General features: G+C 38.0%; 1 protein-coding gene across 4 annotated transcripts in view; it reads right to left on the reverse strand.

The window, feature by feature from the left end:
- The window catches only part of ZFYVE28 (zinc finger FYVE-type containing 28), a 147,199-nt gene that overhangs the window by 58,150 nt on the left and 66,101 nt on the right, over positions 1–22,948 (reverse strand). For all 4 annotated transcript variants that reach the window (XM_083861471.1, XM_083861470.1, XM_083861469.1 and 1 more), the window contains exons 3-4: positions 4,006–4,143; positions 1,300–1,502 (exon numbers count right to left, since the gene is read on the reverse strand). In XM_083861471.1, the coding sequence (XP_083717597.1) occupies positions 1,300–1,502; positions 4,006–4,143 (341 nt within the window). The remainder of the gene's footprint in view (positions 1–1,299; positions 1,503–4,005; positions 4,144–22,948) is intronic.

Below are 22,948 nucleotides of genomic sequence, written 5' to 3' on the forward strand. Positions count from 1 at the left end.
TTACCCAGATGAGACAGTTTATGACACTTAAAATTTGGCCTCATTTCGATGTGGAATTACTAGCAAAAGCACTAGTTCAACAAGGTAAGAAACACTGGTAAAAGTTTAGTGGTTTTCTGTCACTGTATTACTTAATTGGTCATTTGTAGAATACAAGTAACACAGAAAGGGAGGAAGTTGTTTGCAAAACAACGATAAAGAAAAATGCTGTGTATAGAGAGTTGGTATTGACAGGCCAGAAGCTGCACAGACACTGCCAAGAACCAGTTACTGATTATCATTGGTGTCTGCACTCAAACCAACACTTAAAAACATGTTTTTAGGCAACATTTTCAATTAAAGTGTTTTCAATGCAACAAAATAATGATGCCTTTTCTAATCAGAAAAAAACCTGCTTACCTGAGTGAAAGAACACAAGAGAATAACAATATTGAGGAAGGGCAAGCAGTAATGTGGGACGTGACAGTCCTTGGGTTGTTCCCAAGAAATATTACAAGACTACCCAGTTCTAAGAAACATGTTCTGCTAAGGGCAGCAGTGACTGTACCATATTAGATCCATCGATAATCTTGCCCATTATCTTGTCTGTGGCCAGCACCACAAACATCTAACACACAGGCAGGAGCTGGTTACAATACGGAGCACAATGCAAGACTGGTCAATGTGACCTTTGATGCAAAAAAGCATCACCCCAAAAAGCAGTTATTTTTAATTAAGCTATAAACCTCAAAGTCATTTTTCAATCACAAGTTTTCAAATCAGTGAGTTCCTGTGGTTAATTATGGCTTGTGTAAAAGCACCTCCTCCATCAGAATTCAATCTGCCTTCTTAAATTCACTGGGTACATCTTGCTTGTACCACTAAGCACAAAAGAACCAAACCTCATAGTCTCTAGAATATTTGTTATTGTTCTTTTCTTTTTAAACATCTCCTATTTGTTGCCTTTTCTCTGACAAAGAAAACATTAAGAGAAGAGATTTATGCTTTCCTTTTGTGTTTTGGAAATTCTCCCTCAAATGCCATATGCCACTATGCAAATGGGGGATTATAGTTTAGTTGGAGAGAGCAAATGTTGATTGCTAAAAAGCCATTTAGTTTTCATTATTGCTACACTGGAAGGAAAAATCTAACAATACAACAAATTACTAAGGAATTCAAATACAAGGATAAAAAAATTTACATCCTTTTTCCACTCAAAGAATAGAGAGTGAAACACCCAATTTCCAAAAACCAACAAGCCACAAAACAGCTGCAGTGGCCAAGACATGGCTCACAACACATTTACTTCATCTCTTTTACCTTAATTCGAACTCAGCAAAAAGAACATCAAAATGCTTGAGGGAATCTTTCATTTTTTCTGTGTAGAGGTTCAAATCCCTTAAGGCCTGGTCACGAATGATATTTCTGACTTCCTCTAGGCTTCGGGTCAGATCCTTGGCCAAGGGCCTCATAGCCATACTCTCAATTTCACGATTCATAATAATTGAACCAGCAGCCAAACACTATAAAAGACATGAAGAGATAAAATATTAGTTTTTACAAAGTAAGAATATTTTATACTTAAAAAGAAAGCACAAGATGTGCTATTTAATAAGATGTGCTTTTGAACAAGGGCATTACTTAGTCCCAGTTGGCTGCAAATTATTAAACAAGTGAAAGATTTAAGGCTGGTATGTCAAGAGTCAAAAGCTTTCACAGAAAAGGTTAGGGAGCAGCTCAGCCAGGGAGACATGAAAAGAGGAATAGGTTGAAGTACAAGAAGCACAGAGCTGACAGAAGAACTAAAGCTATTCTCCCACCAGTTAGGCAATAAGCATTAGTAGGATAGATCCTCTGTGCACACACAGATTGTTTGCATAAGAGATGAGAATCCAGCAAAACTATAGTCCGTGGACTGTTTTGATTTGGACTAGACTGCTTGATTTTGTAAAATAAATCTATTCCTTATAAAAAGAACAGAAATTCTCCAACTGTGATGTCTTTTACAGTGAAACTGCTCACATTGGCTATCACACAGGGATCCAGTTAGGCCAGTACCCTGCTTCCCACAGAAATCATGATTATATACAAAAATCAGGTCACCAAGCAATTCTTCCCTTCCAGTGTCTGGAAAGCAACTATTCAAGAGACTCCTTGCTCCAGGCATTATACATGGACTCTCTCTGACCAGCTGACAATGTCATTAACAGTAGATTTTTACTGCAATACATAATTAACACTTTTTTAAAATCTTGCCACTAAAAACAACTGCTGGCTTTATTATTCTTTTTCAGATACAATAAGCACCAATATAAATCACACCTGCTGCATTAGCAGAAATACTTCTATTAACTGAAAACATGCAAAGTTGTTCTCAAAGATCAGGGGTTTTTTTTCCCTTTAAAAAATCTCCATTTGCAGCTGTGTCATCTCCCTCTCCCTGGCATCCTGTGGATGGGAGCCAGGTCTGCAACTCAGTATGAGGGACCTGCAGTCCCAGAAGGGATCCTTTCTCAGCAGCCTCATGCATTGATTTGAGGGCACTTAGAGAAGATGATGTTCTTGCTTCTTATCAGCCAAAGCAGTATTTGTGGGAAGTAGGGATAAAGTAAGTGTTACCTGCTGATAGGTATTCTCAATCTGATAACTCAGTGATTGTACTGACAAGGACAGAAGTGTGTACTCATAAAGCTCATACAACCTTCTTGCTACATGAATTTACAGGAGAACAGTGCCTACAGCAGTAGGAGTTTGCATTACATCATCACTGCATATGTTACTTTCTCTGAAACCAACAGGTCTTTCCAGCCTGATGGTTACACAGGAAAGTTTGATTTGGAAACAGGTTTAGCTTATATAACACAGCAGTGAATAAAACAAGACTGAAGACAGGATTACAAAGCATTGACATAGCAAATTAATTTTGTAAATTCTGAGACTTCTCTGACTCAGAAGAGCCTGCAATTAACAACTGTCAAAGCAAGTTTCAGAAACAGAACATATGGAGGCATATTGGACTGAGCAAGATGGGAAATCTTCATGGAGAACATGCACTTGAAAAAGAACAGAGACACTGGTAGAGAAAAAAAAAGGATATTAACAGGAGGCCAAGGATTGCTTTAAATACAGGAGAGGCAACACTGAAAACAGCACCACAACACACTGTTGTGTAGTGGGATGTCTAAACTAATTCCCCCTCAAGCCTCAACAAATTCATGGTGCTGCCTTAAGTCACCTTCAGGCCAGGAAAACTGAAGAGTTTAATCACTAAAGACGTCAGAAGGATTTTTTTTGGTTTTTAGCCAAAGACATCAGTACTAATAAATAAATATCTGGCATATCATAGCCTTTTGTTCTGACACTTCAGGCTTTGTTTGGTTAAAAAAACAGAAGCTCATTCACTACAAAAACTCCTTGTTCCTACAGGTTGCTCTAGAAGCAAGTCTTTGAGAAAAATCAGTTAAGAGAAGAAAAATGGACTTCAGTGTTCTGCACAGGAACTATTCTATTTTTGGCATACACATAAAACAAGGAAGTTATGTGCAACAAATGACAGCCTGAAGTTGCATATTTAGGGTGAGTTATAGCATAACACAGACATTAAAACAAAGTGATAGCATGCATGTTTATTTGCTGGAGTTGAACTTTTGTCCTGACAAAACTCCCTACAACACTTTTATTTGTTTCTAAGACCTTCAAAACACAAGATGGCTGAACAGGAAAAAAAAAATCACTCAGATATTAATCCACGAAAGAATAGATTTTCATTATAGAATACTGGCAACACACAATTGTGAAAATAACCTTGTATGCTTTAGCCCAACCAAAACCACAGTTAAAGAATCCCCATTTCTCTGAGCACCCACCTAGAGCAAGTTCTCTTGTCTACTTTTGCTCTGTAGTTTTTTTTTTAAATTTTTTTTTTTTTTTGTACCTCCTTCAGAAAACTCTGAAAAGGTACTGGTGGCTTTATACAACAAAAGAACTGTTTATTAATCCCAAACAACAGAAGTATGGCAGACCTACCTCTGCTCCAAACCAAAGCTGTCCTGCAAGGTTGTCATGGCGTATTTCCTCTGGAAACTTAACACAAAAGTCTCGGTTGGCCCGTTCGTGTGGAATGCATTCATCCATAATTTGGTTTATGATGTTCAAAACATTATCCTGAAAAAAACACAAGATACCATATATACTGTTTGCACAGAAAACATTTTTTCTGACTTTCTAATAGAGTTCATTAGTGAAGTACTGTTGGATCTAATTACCAATAACGGGACATGGTGACTGAGAGGTGTTCCACAAGTTTTTATTTCATTATCAGTCTCAGTGAAGGCAGAGACATAAATGATGGTAAAACTCTCACCATAACAACAGAAGCCAAAATTCTCTTTGTAACAGGGCCTTTTAAAAGTTTTTTAGCCAATAGGATACTGCTAAAACCTTACAAGCATCTATTTAAGCCAATCAATAAACACTACACATACACCTTAGAGCATACAATAGTTGCTTGGTTTATATTTTTTGCAGCTCAAAAACTTTCTATGCTCCAAGTATTTCAAGGCCTAAAATTCAACTCTGTTTCAAACCTCTATCTATGTAACCTTACTGCAGAGCTGTGAAAGTCCTCTGCTTTTTCAGTTCCCACAGTTCCCCCTCTCGGTACAACCAAAAAAACTTCTTTTGATATCTCAGTCAATTATTAACTACATTGCGTTGCATAGTTCTACCATAATACTTATTTTCTCATCTAATAAAACAGTGCTCCAAGTTTTCTACACAAAGTTACACTGCCAAACTTTAAAATCTTTCATTATCCTCCTTAATACATATTCTGCTTTTTTAAGGCACTTTTCCTGTTTGCTTTAACTGCTTTTATTTTGAACTACAGCAATTCTAACATTGCAAAATATCTGTTCTGTTCCAAGGACATAAGTCAGATCCTGTAGTGATTTCCATTTCTTGTTTTGATAAGTCTTGCTGTTCCAAGGTCTTGAACTAAAATCTTCATCCATGTCTACTTTTGCATATACTTCCTCTGGGTCAGCAGGTAACTGCAAAAGACCCCATGATCTCTCTGTGAGGTTTTGAGAACTCCCTGTAATTTCATTTCCTACCTCTCTCTTGGATGATAAAAGCTCCTTTCTTTGATGGTTTTATTCATCATCCACCACACACATTGAAGTACACAAGACACTACCACTAATATTGCTACTATTACAATCAATACATATAAACCTATTCTGTAAAGCTCCCTTAACCAAGGTGCAAAGCTCCAGTATTTAACTCTCATGGTCTTAATATACACAGTGAAAACAGAGGAGAATACTGCACAGAAACAAGAGCAGCAAACTTACTCTCTTTAGTTTTCTGGAAACTGTTAATCAGATTAGTTGCACTTAACTTTGACTACTTTAATGGGACTTTCTGATGAGGAGACATAACATTAAGAGCTTGTTACCAGCTATCTGGTAACAAGATATTTACATATCAGTAAATAAACCAAAAGTACAAGTGAATTACACTTCTTCATTTCCTCTCACCAGCCCCAACAATATACACTCCCATTACTCCTCTCACCAGCCCCAACAATACACACCCCCATTATTTCCAAAAAGAGCGCTCGACAGGGTACCCTGGAGTTGTTAGAAACTGAGTTATATTGGGATCATTGTGGTTGAATATATCTAAAATCATCCTGTAATCTAAAGCAGTTTACACACCTGAATCCCAAGTGGACAAGGACTGGCACACTCATTTACCACCTCATCCCTCAGACACCCAGGAGGATTAGAGGACACCCACCGCACAAATTAGAGCCTTAATAACTGCTCTGATCTACCTCTGCACCAGGACAATGATCAAAGACCTATAATCAGTTTCTTGATATGTTGTAAATAATCTGTATTCATTTATTTGAAAAGATAATTTTCACATACCCCTGTTGGGAACTGTACGGAATTTGATTAACATAATAAAGGTAGATTGAGAGCATGAAAAAGGCTGAGTGCTTTCATTAAAGATGTTTTGTCTGTCTCATGCTTCTGCTATTTACAGAATTCACATTCTATTTAAAATATTTCTCAAACAAATACAACCACATCTGTCTGTACAAAATTGTTCAACAGATAGAATTGCTTCAAATCTACACTTTCCTGTTTTATTTTCACCTGCATTTAAAAAACAATAGAAGACAGGAATTTTGAAGAAACCTGCCCCTTTAGTATGTTCCCTATCAAAAAAGACAAAACCTACTTTAGCTAAAAAGAATGATCCACATTTTTTGCAATTTCTGCAGAGACTACTACACCTGCTGTTGCCACAAAATAATCTTAACATTAAGGCTGTAATTACAGTTGTCTTCATCCAAAATAAGTAAATAAATTAACGATCAGCAATATTTATTACACACTGTATAAGATACTCGACATGTTAACAATTAAAACACTTTCACAATAAAGTATTTTTTGTAAGGCTGTCATAAGATAATATGTTTCATTTCAATAAAGTTGTTACAGACAAAAAAACCCACCTCATACAGTTAAAACACCTGAGTGAGTGAAACAATCAACCCCTTTCTTTAGAAATAAGACTGAAAATCAAACGCCTTGTTAGCCCCTCCAGGGCATCCCAACACAGACCATGGTCAGCAGGTATGAGAAGAGACAAAAAAAGAAAACTAGAATCACTGACACGCAATACCTGATTTTAGAGATGAAATCTCCCCCTCACTTTGATGGGCCTGTTGTACTGCCAGGATCACTGGGGCACTGGATCCCTTAGAATCCAAAGGGATGCCCCTTGTAGGAACTGAGGGAAAAACAACCATAAATATTCCCCAGTGGAATTGCAAGGAGAATTGAAGTTCAAATTCTGGAAGAGAGCAAAGATGCCCACACCCTGCTGCAGCTGCACCATCCTGAACCACTGCTGAACAACACTATCACCATCTCCTCTCTCCAGGACAACAGGGAGTTAGCCAAGCAATCACATCCAAATTGGGGTGACACTTTAGGGTCAGAAAAAACAACAAGAGGAAGCTTCCTATTCTCCTTCCACTTCTTAATTCATGGTATTGAATATACTTCTCTCACCATTATTTAGCTAAATCTTCCTGGGGAATCAAAGTATTTTGAAAGTAGGTCTCATAAGAAAAACAACTCCTGAACTACCCAAAGTTATAGAGCAAAGACTGAAACTGAGGATAAAAACATTTAAATTGTAGAAAGGCATGAGTCACTCATGAAGTATTTCAAATCTGTTATTACTGATCTATTTTGAGACCAGGTGCTTTGCCTGTAGCTCTCACTCTATCACTAGAGCAATACAGGTTGGTCTTTATCATTAGGATAAAAAAGCCAGATTCCTGTTTTCAGAGAACTAATCAAAGTTTGCAAAAGCCTTTTTGCATTGCAGAGATACAGTGGTAAAAAGCAATCTTACCAGTTAAAATTTTACAAAAGTATCACAAAATACAGAGAAATATTAAGGCAGGAAACTCTGAGAAGAACACTATTCAAACCTGGTTATATCAGACTTTAAGTAATCCAATTACATTTCATTTTAGGACATGATATTCCAATTTATTTTACTTGCCACAAACTTTAATATGGGGAAATGCAATTTTTCTCTTAGGTTTTTTTCCTAAAAAGCTACACAGAATAAGAGGAAAAGCCATATTGGAAAACCTTCCTCCTTAAATTTTATTTTACTTTAATGGATTATTTTTAAAACGAAGTCTTATTTGACAGCAGCTACAAGACAGATTGAATTTCCCTTACATAATCACCTAAATACATATTCAAAATTCCTGAGGTATCAAAGAACATTTTATGCAAATGGAATAAAGAAAGAGGACTTACAGCTGGTAAGCAACTGTTCCATGGTTTTGTTCTGTTTTTCTAATCATTACACCTGTTAAAAAGCACTAAGATTCTGTCTTAATAATCTCAGGAGATAATTATTACAAGCATAATGAAATTTTATACCTTAATGCATTTAAATACTGCAACTAAAGGCAAGATGATATAATGAAGATAATTTAACTTTTTACAATATACTAATGTTTAGCTATATAATTAATTTGTTGCCCACTTAAAAGACATTTAATATTTTTCCTCACTTCTTCAATAATGCCTATAATTCCTATAATGCCTAGATGCTTTTGCTCCAGAGCACCCAAGATCTACCAATACATCTCCATGTACGCCAAACTTTGAGTCAGGACTTTTTTTAATACGTGCAGTACTACTAAGTTAAACCACAGTTAATTAGAATTTTAATACACACTTCCCAATGGAGATAAATCACAACAGCTCCATCTCCAGTAGCAGCTGTCTGTATAGTTACCTGGCTTCACACAAGCAAGCTGGTCATTCTGTCAGAGACTGTGGAAACTTTTGCCCTGGAAGAATATACCATAGAGTTGCCACCTACACTGAAAGAAAGACTTCCCCCACAGTGCCCTGCAACACCATGTGATCCACCCCAGTTTTGCTCTCCTCTATGTCCCTAATTGTTGTGTTTTCTCCTTTCCATGTTAGCCCCATTGGGCGTGGTATCCCTGGTGGCCTGCCCCACGTCCCCTACAGGGCACTGCCCTTTGTACCACCCCTGTGCCCTCAGACCATTGGTTCCTGACCCCATATTTAACCCTGTGCACACCATATTGTCTGGTTTTTTGTCCCTGATTCCCTCTGGCGTGTTGGAATAAATCCTTGCTGGAATTTATCATGCAAAAGGCCAGAGAGGGGCTTTGGATCTCTAACATGAAATAGCTGTCTGGCTTCTGAAGCCAGGACTTTTGTGTGTACATTGAAAACCTGTTTGTTACAACCTTCTCCCCGTCTTTGCTGAGCCAGCCCTGGTGTGTGGACTTGACTGCTTTTTGCCTGAGTGCCTACCTGACCTGCCTTTCCAAAGAGATGCTTACTGGGAACAGTGCAGCAATCACCATCTAAATCCCACATGGCTATGAGAGAGCTAACTGAAAAAGCCAATTAAAAAGATGGCCATCTTTTCCTGCCTAGTCTAGCAGAGATACAGGAAGATTATGGAAAGAACAGTTGATGGAACTTGGATATATAATGTACAAATACTGAAAGATTTCTACAAGGTAAATTGCTTTTGCTGTTTCAAGATGTTCAATTTCCCAAATTCTCTGTTGCTCTACAGGGTTTATTTTATCGTCCTACAGAAGAAGAAAAAACAAAACAAACCAACAATCTCCATCACTTCCTTTCCTTCTTCCATTTTTCTTATGGCACCCAGAGCAGAGTGACTTACATAAAAAATCTGGAATATTTGTTCTCATAATAATTTCAGATCTCAGCTGCTTTAAAACTGGAAGGATGCCAGCCAATTTAGACAGACTATCCAATGCATTGTAAGCAAATTAGCCTTTTCTTCAGAAGAGCTTCAAGAAACATTCAATTTATTTAATTACAGTATTCTGCTTTGTAAGCTAATAATGAATGGGTTTGGATACATGGTAGCACTGAAATTTTGCTCTAATTTAAGCAACAGAAATCAATTAGTTGGAATTGAAGTAGTAAATCTTTCACTTGATCCATCTTTCTACATAAAAGCTTCCAGATTTTAATGCCTCCTTTGGTGGCTTTATCTGTTATCTTTTGGTTTATCTGCATACTGGGATGTGCACAGTTTTGTTTCAGGCACTCTGTTGAGGCTTTACAGCAGCACAGGCAACCATTGCAAAGATTCTGTTTTGGGATTTACTCCAAACTCCTCATTTCCTGGAAAACACAGCTCAGAGTTTCACATTACAGACAGCACTTATATTTCATTTTGATCGGGAAGATAATGAGTGGTAGTGAAACAATGTATGTAGGTAGCCACAGTAGAGGATAAAAAGTCGGTTTATTTTTGACCTATCAGTAAATGGCCATATACTCAATAATCAGAGCATAAAGCTAACATCATCTGCTGCATGAGTTTCCAGAACAGGTACCCAAAAAATGCCAAGAAATTAATCTCTTATACTATGAAACATATGTTTAGATCAACAAAAGGCAAACTTATATACCCTTTTGTACATGTCATTGATAAAATTATGCTTCTTTTCCACAACATTAAACATTAATACGACCTTTCTAAGGTCTTTTACAAGACTTCTTCAAAGGAAGGTAACTTCCTGTGCTGTTCATTGCCTCTTTAATAGCCATGTTTTGAATTACCAGTAAAATCTAGCCAAGGCAATATGGTCTGTGTTGGTATCACCATGAGCTTAACAGATGACATTTTAGCTTTTTTGTTTAAGTAAGTCCAGGACATTTTTTTGTTACCTTTTCTAGATTAACGTTAAGTTCCGGAACTCCTTCAATGTCACATTATGGCAATTAGAAGTCACTGATGAACATAAGTTAATGCTAAAAATAAATGAAGATTTTACTGTAATTAAAGCAATGAGTGAGTATTTAGGGTTTTAAAGGCTATTTTAACAGAAGAAACCAGTAGCAAGGTGATGTACTCTCTGATGTAACAAACAGGTTTTCAATGTAAACACAAAAGTCCTGGCTTCAGAAGCCAGACAGTGATTCCACATTAGAGATCCAAAGCCCCCTCTATGGCCTTCCCTCCAGTCTATCTTAGATCCTGAAGGCTGTGCTTTCAGACTCTCTTTGCTCATCTGCTAACTGATTATTTCCCACTGGGAATGCAGCACCATGGAACTGCTTGGGCTGGAAAAGACCTTTCAGATCACCAAGTCCAACCACTAACCCAGCACTGCCAAGTCCACTGATAAACCATGTGCTCAAGTGCCACATCTACAAATCTTAATTTCCTCCAGCAATGGTGACTAAGACACTGTCATGGGCAGCCTGTTCCAATGCTTGACAACCTTTTCCATGAAGGAAGTTTTCCCATCTAAACCTCCCTGGCACAGCTTGGGCCATTTCCTCTTGTCTTATCGATCCTTACTGGGGAGAGGAGTCTGACCCCCACCTGGCTGCAAAATCAGATAGTTGTAGAAATCAGTAACATCTCCCCTGAGCCTCCTTTTCTCCAGGCTAAACATCTTCAGCTGCCTCAGGCACTCAAAAAACTTGTGCTTGGCCACACTACTGCTGACACAGGCCAGGTGCCATTGTCTTTCTTGGCCACCTGGGCACACCTGGCTCATGTTCAGCCACTCTCAACCAGCACCCCCAGGTCCTTTTCCACCAGGGCCTTTCCAGCCACTCTGCCCCAGCCTGCAGCACTGCAAGGGTTGTTGTGACCCAGGGCAGGACCCAGCACATGGCCTTGTTGAACCCCAGAGCCCTGGCCTTGGCCCACTGATCCAGCCTGTCCAGATCCCTCTGCAGAGCCTTCCTGCCATCCGAAAGATCAACTTTTCCACTCAACTTGGTATCATACACAAATTGAGGGTGCAACTTGTGAGGCTCCACTTTCTAAAAGCAATAGGATATTCCTATGTATGAACTTTGGGGAGTAGCTCCCAGTTTAACCCAGCTCACTGTAGAGTAATACCAAAATTCACCATGAAAAGGCAACTTGGATATCTAGCAATTGAAATTCTGTATTGCCCCAGCCTAGCAACAAACAACTCTCAATAAATAAAAAGAGGAATGAAGAGGGCAGAATGAAGGAGACGTCACCATGAATTACTGGCATCTTCACTTTGCCTTCCCCTGCTGCAGAGAAAGCATCCTGCATCCCCAACACATTGGTTGCTGAGTTGGCATGGATCCAGCTTTCTTCCCTATGGTTCTCTGCTGCAAATTAATTCCCTGACCTGCAGTGCACAGCATTTTCATTCCACTCTGTCCACAGTCTTAGATAACAGGCAGTTTCTCAGAATGACCTATTTGATCCATGTGAGCAAGTGGAAACACATGAAAAAACTTGTTAACATGAGAAAATACAATTTAAGACTACAGTACTAAACATTATTAGGATTTTCAAAGAAAAAATATATTTAAATAATCAATCCCTACATAAGATCAAATATGAAATGTAGAAAGAAAATACAATTCTGTTTAGTTGATGGAATTGTACTCATGGCCCAACTTACAGTCAAGCATTTTTTATTTTATAGCCATTTACTAATTATTCTATAGTGACCAGAAGTTTCCCAAAAATTATGAAGAAAAGCTGTTAAAACCCAACATTTAGAAACACACAACTAATGATTTTATTTACTGATAACAAATGTTTAACTCTGCAGATTTGTACTACAACATTCCACTGATCACTTGACATTACTGGGGAAAAAAGGCAAATTTAAAATCTGTGAACCAAACCAAACAGACAAAAAACCCCCAACCCTTCTGATGCTTACAGGTTACTTTGTGCATTTAAAACAATCATAGTCAAGTTCATTTGCAGTGAAGTACGGTGAAAACATATGAAAGGGTTGACAAGTCTGCCTGCTTGCAAAATAAATGTTAAGAGCTTTCACTCAATGGCAAACCCAAATAGCAAACAGGTACCTGACACCAACTGTTTGAAGATGTCAGGCAGCACAGAGGAGACATCTGTTAGAGCAATGCAAGTCACACAAGTCATCGTTACCAGGAGTAATGAAACGACAAACGTTGCCATCAGTTATAGAACAACTGAACTGGAGATGAAACTCTAAAGGATAAACAACCAAATTTACAAGCTCTATTATGACAGGAAAAAAGTAAAGTATTGTGCATTGTCTCAGATTTAAGCTTAATATTGACATTATCACCTTAAAATGGTTGTTCTCAGTTTTCCTATTTTTCCTAGGCTGGCACTGTCCCCACCAAAATGAAATTGGAAGACTGGAAAGAAAATTATTTTCTTTGAGTAAGTCTTAGCTCACTCTCATGCCAGAAAACAGCCTAAACCTGGCACAAATTTTTGACTTTCCTACCTCTGCATCAAGTCTCTTAAATACAAACCTAATGAGAAATTTATTCTAGAGTCCACCAGCTCTGTTCCAGTTTAGAAAAACCCTCAAATACAGACAATTCAGGAAACGACCACAACTGCTGCCTTACCACAGATCAATGAGAAACGCCCAGTGGGTTGGACAGAGTCTACTTTTGGTTCTTACTTCTTTGCTCTGTTGTTAAAAGATATCTTTGTCTGCTACAGTTTCTAAACTTTGTGAACATGAAGGTTTCTTTCAATCAACTTCTTCCCTTGTTCTCAGTAATTACCCTCCTGTCTCCTTCACTGACCTCTACTAACATAACTAATATAATGTCTCCAGGGCTGCAAATTAGCAGGCAAGAAAGGCTTGGCCATTACTTTAGCCAGAAGTACTCCTAGTTCAATCCACACTGTTTAACCTGTGCATCAATTAACAAAATAACATCAGGAATAGATTCTTGCCAACTTCTAACCAATCATTAGGTTTCAGAACCCAGCTGGGAGTTTCTTTCACTTTTGGCTAATTTGTCTCCTCTAATGAGATCTATTTCTGCCTAATTCTACAAGAAAATGTTCTTCAATGGACAGATGCAATCAAACATGAAAACATTGCACCTCTGAACTGTCTCATTGTTCACAGTGATTATGGTACATACTCCCAGTTTGCTCCTGTCAAGAATGTTAATGATACAATTAGAATTTCATAGATAATTCACTGCCAATCCACTACAGCACTGTCCTCTGAGCTCTGCACAGGTGCCTCCTCCATCAAGGGATACTCGTTGATGCTGACTTTCTTTGTAAAAATTGCTTCCCTTCAGCACGGATACAATTCCAATAAAGCACAGAATGAATGGGCATATATTTTTTCCCCCAGAGATTCCTTATTCCCATACCACTTCAACTTATCAGATAGCAGGAGGCACCTTCAGATAAGGTTTTTTTACACCTGAAACAGAAAGCCACTTTTCATTAGAGGCTGGCGTCAGGCCACTTTGCAGCATCAGCCTTTGGCACCAGTGCCTTATCTCACCATCTCAGTCACCCTGCAGTCCCTGTCCCCGTGTCTCACCAGCACTCTCAGTGCTCTTATACTGGTGGCACCTGTGAAGGGTTTTAGTGCACAGATCCAGAGTAACCTGCGTCATTTGACTGCTGACTGCTCAAGTTCACAGACACTACAAATACATGCATCAGTACAGCTGAACAAGTGTTCCCAAGTGTAAAGCTGACCACAGCTTATTTAAACTGGCCTTGGAAAAGGATCTAAAACTTCAAAGCTCTCCCAAAGATGTGCTTTGAGGGGTGCCATGCTTAAGTGTGGGAATAGGAACAAGAATAGTGTAAATTTGAAGTGGAAAACTTTTAAACTGACACTGCCAATGGACCATGGAATAATGCCTAAGGAACAATGTGTGATAACACAGAAATACACATTTCAACAGTTATTTTTTTATATAACATCAAAGTTCATTTCTCTTGTTTGCCCATGCTCAACCACATACCCAAGCAATGAAGTTAAGATATTTACTGAAACTAAAATGTTTATAACATTTCTACCAAGTGCCCAAGGGCTTGCCTGAATCAAAGACTGGGCAACCCACATGCACAGCTGCTAAAGCTATCATAGAACTCTGACCAAAACTACTCAAATTTACAGAAATATTTTCTTCTGAAATCACTCTATGCCTTTCCATTAATACAGTTAAAAAGCTCACTGGTAACCCACAGCACTGGTACATTTAAAAGCCTTTACCTGCTAGGAAAGAAAGAACACTCTTAGCATTAAAAATCAATGAAAATTCTGATTTCACTGAGTACAGAATTAATTGAGTTAAGCTGAACTTGTGCAGCTGTAGACAAAAGACAAAGAAAGGCCAGTGTGAAATTATACCACAAATAAAGAGTTATATCCAATAACAGTTCAACACAAAACCAATGAGCCCAAACCTCTGGAGACCTCATTCTAAGAGTGTTCAAGCTTCAAATAATTTCTATAGTCTGTGTATTTTAAATGAGTGAATTAAAGTTCTCCTAAAAATTTACATCACGATAATGCTGCTTTCGTGGTTGAGGAATCCTGTCATAATTTTCTTTTCTCAATTATAAAGTATGATATTTGCGTTGCAGAATAAGCCAAATAACCACAAATATGTTAATTAGATCTACTGAGAAAACTCATCACATTCCAGATACGGGGTTAAAATATTTTACAGTCAAATTTGTAAAATCCCTATAGAGGAAAATGGTACAAATAATAAACAAGGCTGGCACTTTGGCCAGAGGTTTGTACAAATATATGAAAATGAAAAGTAGTTTTTCGTACCAGTTATTACATAAGTCAAAAGTAAACATGACTCTGAAAGCCTGCTAGAATTCGTCTGATTATTTATGTCTGCATCAGACTTAAACAGAAAAAAGCAGGAAAAAGGCAAACAAAAAATATACCAAAAAAGACCTTTTCACAGTACGAGAACAATTCTAAGGCAAAAATTACCAGAACTTACATCACAAAGGCAGTTTACCTCAGTGCCTCAGTTGCACAAATCAATTCAACAAGCTTTGCAGCCTCAAGATGATCATCATTTAACACCTCTACATGAATTATTACATTGTTTGATTATGAGCACTGTGTATGTGGAATGGCAACAACTCTAACAGCAGTTACAGACACCACAGGGCAATTGAGAAATCAAAGAATGCAAATATCTGTTGCTTGGTATTTGCGTAAGTAATCTTCAGGCACAGAAACCTTGAGACCTTTACAGAACTGAAAATGTATTCTCAGGGCAAACCTAAGAATGCGTATTGTATACATCATACATTAGTATCAAGAGCACTACATTTTCTGAATGGCTAAATTCTGGGCTTTTCTCAGAAAAATGGAATGGGGAACAGTAAAAACGTGTAAGAAGCATCTAGCTTTATTTCTTCACAGCGTGAGGAACCGTGTACTTGGGGTAATGCTGCTGCTGTTCATATCAACACTAGTTTTCAGAAGTTGAAAAAATGGCACTACTCTAAAAAAATGGAAATCCAGCAGGAGAGAGTAGGTGGTATAAGCAAAAAGGTAAGCTTTCCTAACCAAGAGCACGTTTTCTGCATAATTAATTTCACACAAGTAGATTTCCCAAAGCCTTTAAAAAGGTAAGTTTTTATGAGTGCAAGCAGTGGAAAAGCATGCAGTAACAAAGCCTGCTATCTGAAGCCTGCTCTCCAACAGCAAATTCATCCTTATCACAAGCTGTTTTCATATCAAACATTTCAAACTTCTTCAAAGCAACACTAGCTTGCTAATATATGTAATACTTTCAAAAATGAATCATATTTTTCATTACTGTCTTAAAGTCTGCATTATTTTTTGCCAAGAACCGTGTGCAGCAACAAGTTAACACAAATCCTTTCAAAAGCGTAAACTGGAGGCAGAAGACAAGCCGTGTATCTTTACTCCAAAAGGGACTTGGGAGTTACAAGTGAACTATTTAGGCTTCTCATTCTTTCTGGGTAGTTATAAAGTTACAATGACTGAACAAGAGACCCTAATGGCTAACAATTTATTTTCCTCCCATCACCTTAAACTCCAGCCATTCAACTAGTAGTTTATTGTTAAATTATACACAAATAGTAACAAAAAGATGGTTTGAAATCAATCTATTCTCTCCAACTCCAAAATATTTTGTAATCCCTCCTTCCAATATGTAGAAGTCCTTGTTGTATCAAGTATTTAACACATATAGATATATATTTAACATATTTAACACTTAGAGGCTTTCATCTAAAGGTGCAGCATGAGGATTCAGCAAGAGGAGCTCAAAGCCTTGGCTCATTCCAAGAAATTTGGCATCACTGGTGTAAGCAAAACCTAGTGGGATGAGTTCTGTGACTGGAGTGCCCTGTTGGATGGCCCCAGGCTCTCCAGGAGGTCAGGCAGGGCTGGCACTGTGTGTAATGCAGGGGATGGAATGCACAGAGCTTGGAGCTGGCAATGGCCCAGCTGAGAACCTCTGGGTAAGGACTAAGGGACAAACAAATGAATTGGGGGATGCTGTCCTGGGAAGAAGAAACTGAGGGGAGACCTCAGTGCAGTTACAACTTCCTCACGTGGGGAAGGGGAGGGGCAGACTGATTTCTGTTCTTTGGTGAGTGACAGGACCCCAGGGAACAGCCTGAAGTTGTGTCAGGGGAGGTTTAGGTTGGACATTAGAGAAAGGTTCTTCCCCCAGAGGGTGGCTGGGCACTGAACAGGCTCCCCAGGGCAGTGGTCACAGTGCCAGCCTGATGGAGTTCAAGGAGTGTTTGGACAATGCTCTCAGGGACGTGGTGTGACTCTGGGGGATGGTGCTGTGTGGGGCCAAGAGTTGGACTTGATGATACTTGTGGGTCTCTTCCAACTCCACATCCTCTATTCAAGGATTTTGTTTAATGAAAACTTACTTATGACAACCTAACACATGAGAAAACCAGATTGCACAATATTCCACAAAATATTCTTCATAATAATCCATTATTATGAAATGAATTATTTCTTATTAAAAAATAGGCTTTAGCTTTCAAATATGTTAAGGTCACAATGAAAATTAAATTCACTGCTAAGAACTGACTTGAAAAAATGACTAACTTGCTTTCTTGTCTTTCTTATCATACTTCCCCAGAATTAAAGAAAAAAATAAATAAAAGAAAGAGATTTTTCTATATGATTAAGTGAAAAGGCTTCTAGCAGAAGAAAAAATACTTAATCCCCAAGTACAGAAACATCACAAAATAAATAATTTGCACGTATTATTAATCTTGCTAACGTGGTGCTAGCCTGTGCAAATGGGGAAAAGAAGGAAAATTGCCCCATATTTAAGTCATGAGACTACATAAACAGTTCAGTGGCTGATACTAGAACTTATCCTTCTTTGCAACAGTAAAAAAATAAAATTAAAATTTAGCCAATCACTCCATAGCAGAGCTGACAGCAATCCTCTGATGGCACTGCTGAAGAGTGTGGAAGGACTATAAAGCTCCTGATAGTCAGACACGTCACATTACATTAATTCCTACATAACTGGATCTGGTACAGTATCTTCACAAACGCTGAAAAAAGTCAGGCTTAAAATGACCTAGCTCCATTGTCCTCATTTAGCCTTCAAATGCTCTGGGAATTGTACCACTGTGTCTCAGGTCCACTGTTAATACTCGTTCAAGGTACCAACGTGCCAATTGTTAGCAATAGAAAAACTATGATCAAGGGCAAAAAATCGTATGTTAAGGAATGAAAACTCATTTTATCTTTGCAAGAAGGTAAGTGTGAACTGATGCTGACTGTTAGGCAAGTCCAGTACCTCTGAAATTAAAAGCCTTCTATAGCTGGGTTCTCTTTCACGAATAAAAAAAAAAAATTGTTGTATTTTTAAACTTGAATAAAACTTGTGACCAAAAGAAGAAACTGTTCTAATTGAAATACAGATAAAATATTCATTTTGCTCTCCTGTTAGCACCTCATGTTTTATATGGATGACTACCTCATCTTCCATCAAAGCCAGTGGTTTTCCACAGGAGTTTGCATGCAATGATTGTGGTCATCATGAGCAGATGGTACAGCGTAACCCTGCATCACAGTCTCTTTAGTAACAACCTATGGCTACCCCATCATGCACCATTTAACATAATATAATCACATTCCTTTTTCACTGATAAAAAATTAATTGTGTTTTGTACACAAAGATAAGTTCTCTTTTCATTATTTAGCAACTTGTCAATCCAGATTCAGTTTCACCTTTGTGCATTATTGATTACCACCTGTGTTGTCATTTCATGCTACATCAACTTTTATTTATTTTTAAATATATATAATAAGAAAACTCAAATGTCACACATTTGAGCCTTTCCATTTCCCACTACAGGGAAATCAATGCGTGCTCTATGACAATTCACTCAGGACAGTCATATTTCTCTTCCACTCTGGAAATGTTACTGAGCAATTTCAAACCCTGCAGCAGCTTCAGAGTTCTGTGCGATGGTGTTGCGTTGAAAATTTTCTTTGGAGTTAGATTTTTGCTGGTCTGTTGTTTTCATTTGTTTGGTTTTGTTTCAGTTTGTGTTTTTTTTGTTTTGTTTGGGTTTTTAGTCTTACTCTTGTTGGTGTCTTGTGGGGTTTTCTTAAATAAAAAACCAATACAGAAATCTGCCCACACTGCTGTAAAGCTGATGTGAAAGACAACTGGACTGCAATCCCCATATCAGGCTGAAATTGGTAACCACCTCCTAAAGTGACCCAATATTCAAACATTATCACTGCTTCAGTCAGACACTACACAGTATCAGACAAAGGGCTTTCCCCCTTCTAGACTCGTCTTATCCATCCATCTCCCTCTCCAGAAAGCAAATAACATTCTTAAGCTTTTAAGATATGCAAAAAACATATTTCAAAAATAAAGTGTATATATTTTATTTTTGCATTAAAGTTTTGATTCGACAAGGCCAAGTACAAGGTCCTGCCCCATGCTGGGGAAATCCAGTGAAAGGTGTCCCTGTCCATAGCAGGGGGTTGGAACTGGGTGGTATTTAAGGTTTCTTCCAACCCAAACTACCCTATGGCTGTGATTTTAGCATGTGGCAAAGCAGATTCCCCAAGTATGCTCCCAGCAGCACTGTTCCTTTACTCCTTGTTTGCCATATTCAATTTATACCATCTTTCCACACCCCACAGTAAGCTCCTTCAGCCTGTAACACATATTCCTTTACAGTGAGGGCAAAGCTTTGGTTCCACTCACACTTGTATCTCAGCTTATTTCATAGTGATGCCTTCAGTTGTTAAATTGAGCTTGAAAAAATATGGCAATAAGTACGTTTGAAATACAGCATTTTTTATGAAATTCACCACATATTTTGTATTGCTACAGAAACTGAGACAGACAAGTGATAAAACACAACACTGAAATATGATTAACTTTCTTTAAGGGCTCCAACTCCTCAGTAACATTTACATACGCTACAGTGGATTACAAAGCTCAGCTTCACAGGTGCTTCTCAGCACTATATGAAGGAGTGACCTATACAGGAGGGAGTCCACTAAAGCTGACATTTTAAAGCCTAATGTTACAGCAAACTGGAACTGCTAAAGCTGACTTGGATCACTGGGCTGCCAAATGCAGTAATTCAGGAGGTGCTTCCCAAGAAGGCAAATAGCAGGAAAGGAGTGAAGAACCAGTGTAATGTACTGCCAGTCAATGCAGTGTCCATCACTCCCTACCAGTGAGCCAGAAACAGTCATGTCTCACAAATATTATAAATTCCCTATTTTACTATTCTGTAGACGAGTGCAAATGGACGGCACAGCTGGGAAAGCCTATGGTTTGCTTCAGGTCAGTGCCCTGATGGGGCAAATTCCTTCCTCATGCACTTCAGCTGATCAAGTGACACACTGCTGAGATACAACCTGCAGGAATAACGCTGATAAAACCATGCTGGAACTGACTCATGTGCTATTCTGAGACCACAGTACTGTACACAGAGAAGTAATTCTCAGCAAGCAAGGACTATGATCCTGAAAACATTCTCACGATGTGAAGTACTTATGCACAGGTTTGTTACTGGTGAAGTCCTAACAAATCTCTGCTTTAGAAACAAAGTTTTTTACTCTTAAATAAAACAAATTAAATTTTTTAATATTTAATAATAAACCTAACTCCCTTTAAATAGCCAATAAATTGCTTTAAACCAGTACACAAAGCCAACTAACAAAATATTAATCAATGTGAAAACAGTAACAATCAAAAGAAATTAATTTAGAGAATGATAGTGAATGCATGAGCGAATATTTCAAAAGTGTACATGAGTTATCATCACTTCTTGTAAAATTCAATACTGTGTGATGATGTGAGTAGCATAGGAAAGGACACCTTGTTATGCCACTAATATAAAATACTGCAATGATTTGTGTTGCAGGGAAGAAAAACTCAGATGGATATGAGCACTGCATATTACTGAAGATTCACTAATAAAGAGATGCTTTTCTTAAGGAAAAAAGAGTTTTCCTTCTAGAACCATCAATCAAGTTGAATAAGCTGAAGTTTGACATCCTACCTACCTTTTGGTTCATTTAAGGAAAACTTACACAGCTTTTCATCGTGCATCTCGGCACACTTTAGGTATTGTTAATCTTAACAGAAACCAATAAAGAAGTGTTTTATTCTGTTGAATTGGTATTAATCACACAATAACTGCAAAACACTGTATTGATAGATATGTTATGTTCTCACAATATTTTACCACTGGCATGCCAACAGCAAAGCAAAATTAGGGATGGCATTTTTATAACAGGCTACCATAACTGGAAAACAGTGTTACATCACATTATTGTGAAAATGAAAAGCTTTGAAAGCCAGTTTCTTACTCATCTTACCACTCTTACTCATGGATTATGCTACTCAGCATCTTGCTGTACAGTCAACCCACAGCATTTGAAAACCAAGCCGCAAGATGTTCAGAAATTTTGAGAAGTTAATTTACTGTATAAAGTGTGATTCTTATCAGCAGATAGTATTATGACAAAGCAGAAGACAACATTCAGAGTTGCAGCTCTTCACTAAGGAAGCCTCAACAGTCTTGAAGATTGCAGTTCTTGGCACGTCTACAGGAACACCACAATGCACCACACCCTCAACTTACCTTGACTTACACTACCAGGTTTGTTAAGATAGAAAACTTCAAGCATGTTCACTATAAAGTATTACAGCCTTTAGGCAGAGACCTTCTGGTTTGCCTGAGTCTGTTCACACACTCCAATAAATCTGGAGATCTTTAACAAAACTATGGTAAGTTCAAAGCAGACACAGGGATTTAAAACTTGGCTCTTCAGATATCGTTAAGATCCAACATAATGCCCAACATCTCTCCAAGAAGAATCACAGTTTGTAAAAAAAAGAAGTCACACTAATTTAAAGGCATTTCCTTTCTCTAGTTGATAAAAATAAAATTCAAAGACATCATCTATTAATCAAGCAGACACTATCAGTGGATGATCTGAAAATAAGTAACCCAGGAACAATGAATTAATTTTAAAAACAGATGCCAAGAGAGGACGACATGGAATTTTAGAAACCTTTATCCGTAGAAAACACTAAAATCTGATAGAAATGCTATGCTTCTGTAAATTTCATGGAGATAAAAATTCGGAATAATCTATAAATCTTAAAACTAAGGTTTCCATGGAAAAACTAGCTCAAAATAGGACAAAAAACCCATGCAAAGACAAGAGTCTGATAAACTATGTTCTGCGGTCACAAGATACTTTTCAAAAGACATTTCCAAAAGGTCTCAATGGCATGACTGTTTTTGCAGATACCAGAGGTATTGCACATGGCAGCTGCTACCCTACTTTTACATGCACAACTTTCCACCAAGACTTTCTGAGCCCGGGGCTGGCTGTTGGTTCTCCATCATTCTCAAACCCCACCACACCTTAGGCTAAAACCAATTTTTCCTCCTACCATGTGATATTTGGTCAGCAAATACCTACATTTTGAATCCTTACTAAAAACTGTTCCTTCTCCTGTTTGGAAACTACAGGACAAATTCTTAAACCAAAAACCACTGCATTTACACAACGTACTACAAGAAAATGTAAGACTAATTAAGCAAAGCCCTTTTTGACATGACATCCAACAATAATCTGACCTATTCTTCAGAACTTTTAAAACCACAAATTAAAAAAATAACTACAGAAAAAAAACCTCCATCTTTTCTTTCAGTTCTAGCAACAGATTGCTTTAGTAACAGCAATCTGTTTGACAAATGAAACAACCAGGCATCAGAACATACTAAGAGTCACAAGGTAGTGAATCACTATAAAACAAGCCAAGCAAACTGACCAAGGAGCAATCACAGTCTGCATTTCCTGCACTCCTACAGGTGAAGCTTTCAGAGAAACTATTTTTTGAATAGAACAGCTCTTCATGTCTGCCTATACTATAGGAAACACATCAGAAAGCCTGTGTGCCTACAGGGAAACAGGGAATAAATTGTCATTGCCAAGGATGAAACAACCAAGGAGATTTGTCTTGCACAATGATACTGTTAATCCACCCTTAATATCAGAAAACCTTTCCTGCCAGCCTGG

This window comes from Zosterops lateralis (assembly GCF_965231275.1).
Source record: "Zosterops lateralis genome assembly, chromosome: 5".
NCBI lineage: Eukaryota > Metazoa > Chordata > Aves > Passeriformes > Zosteropidae > Zosterops > Zosterops lateralis.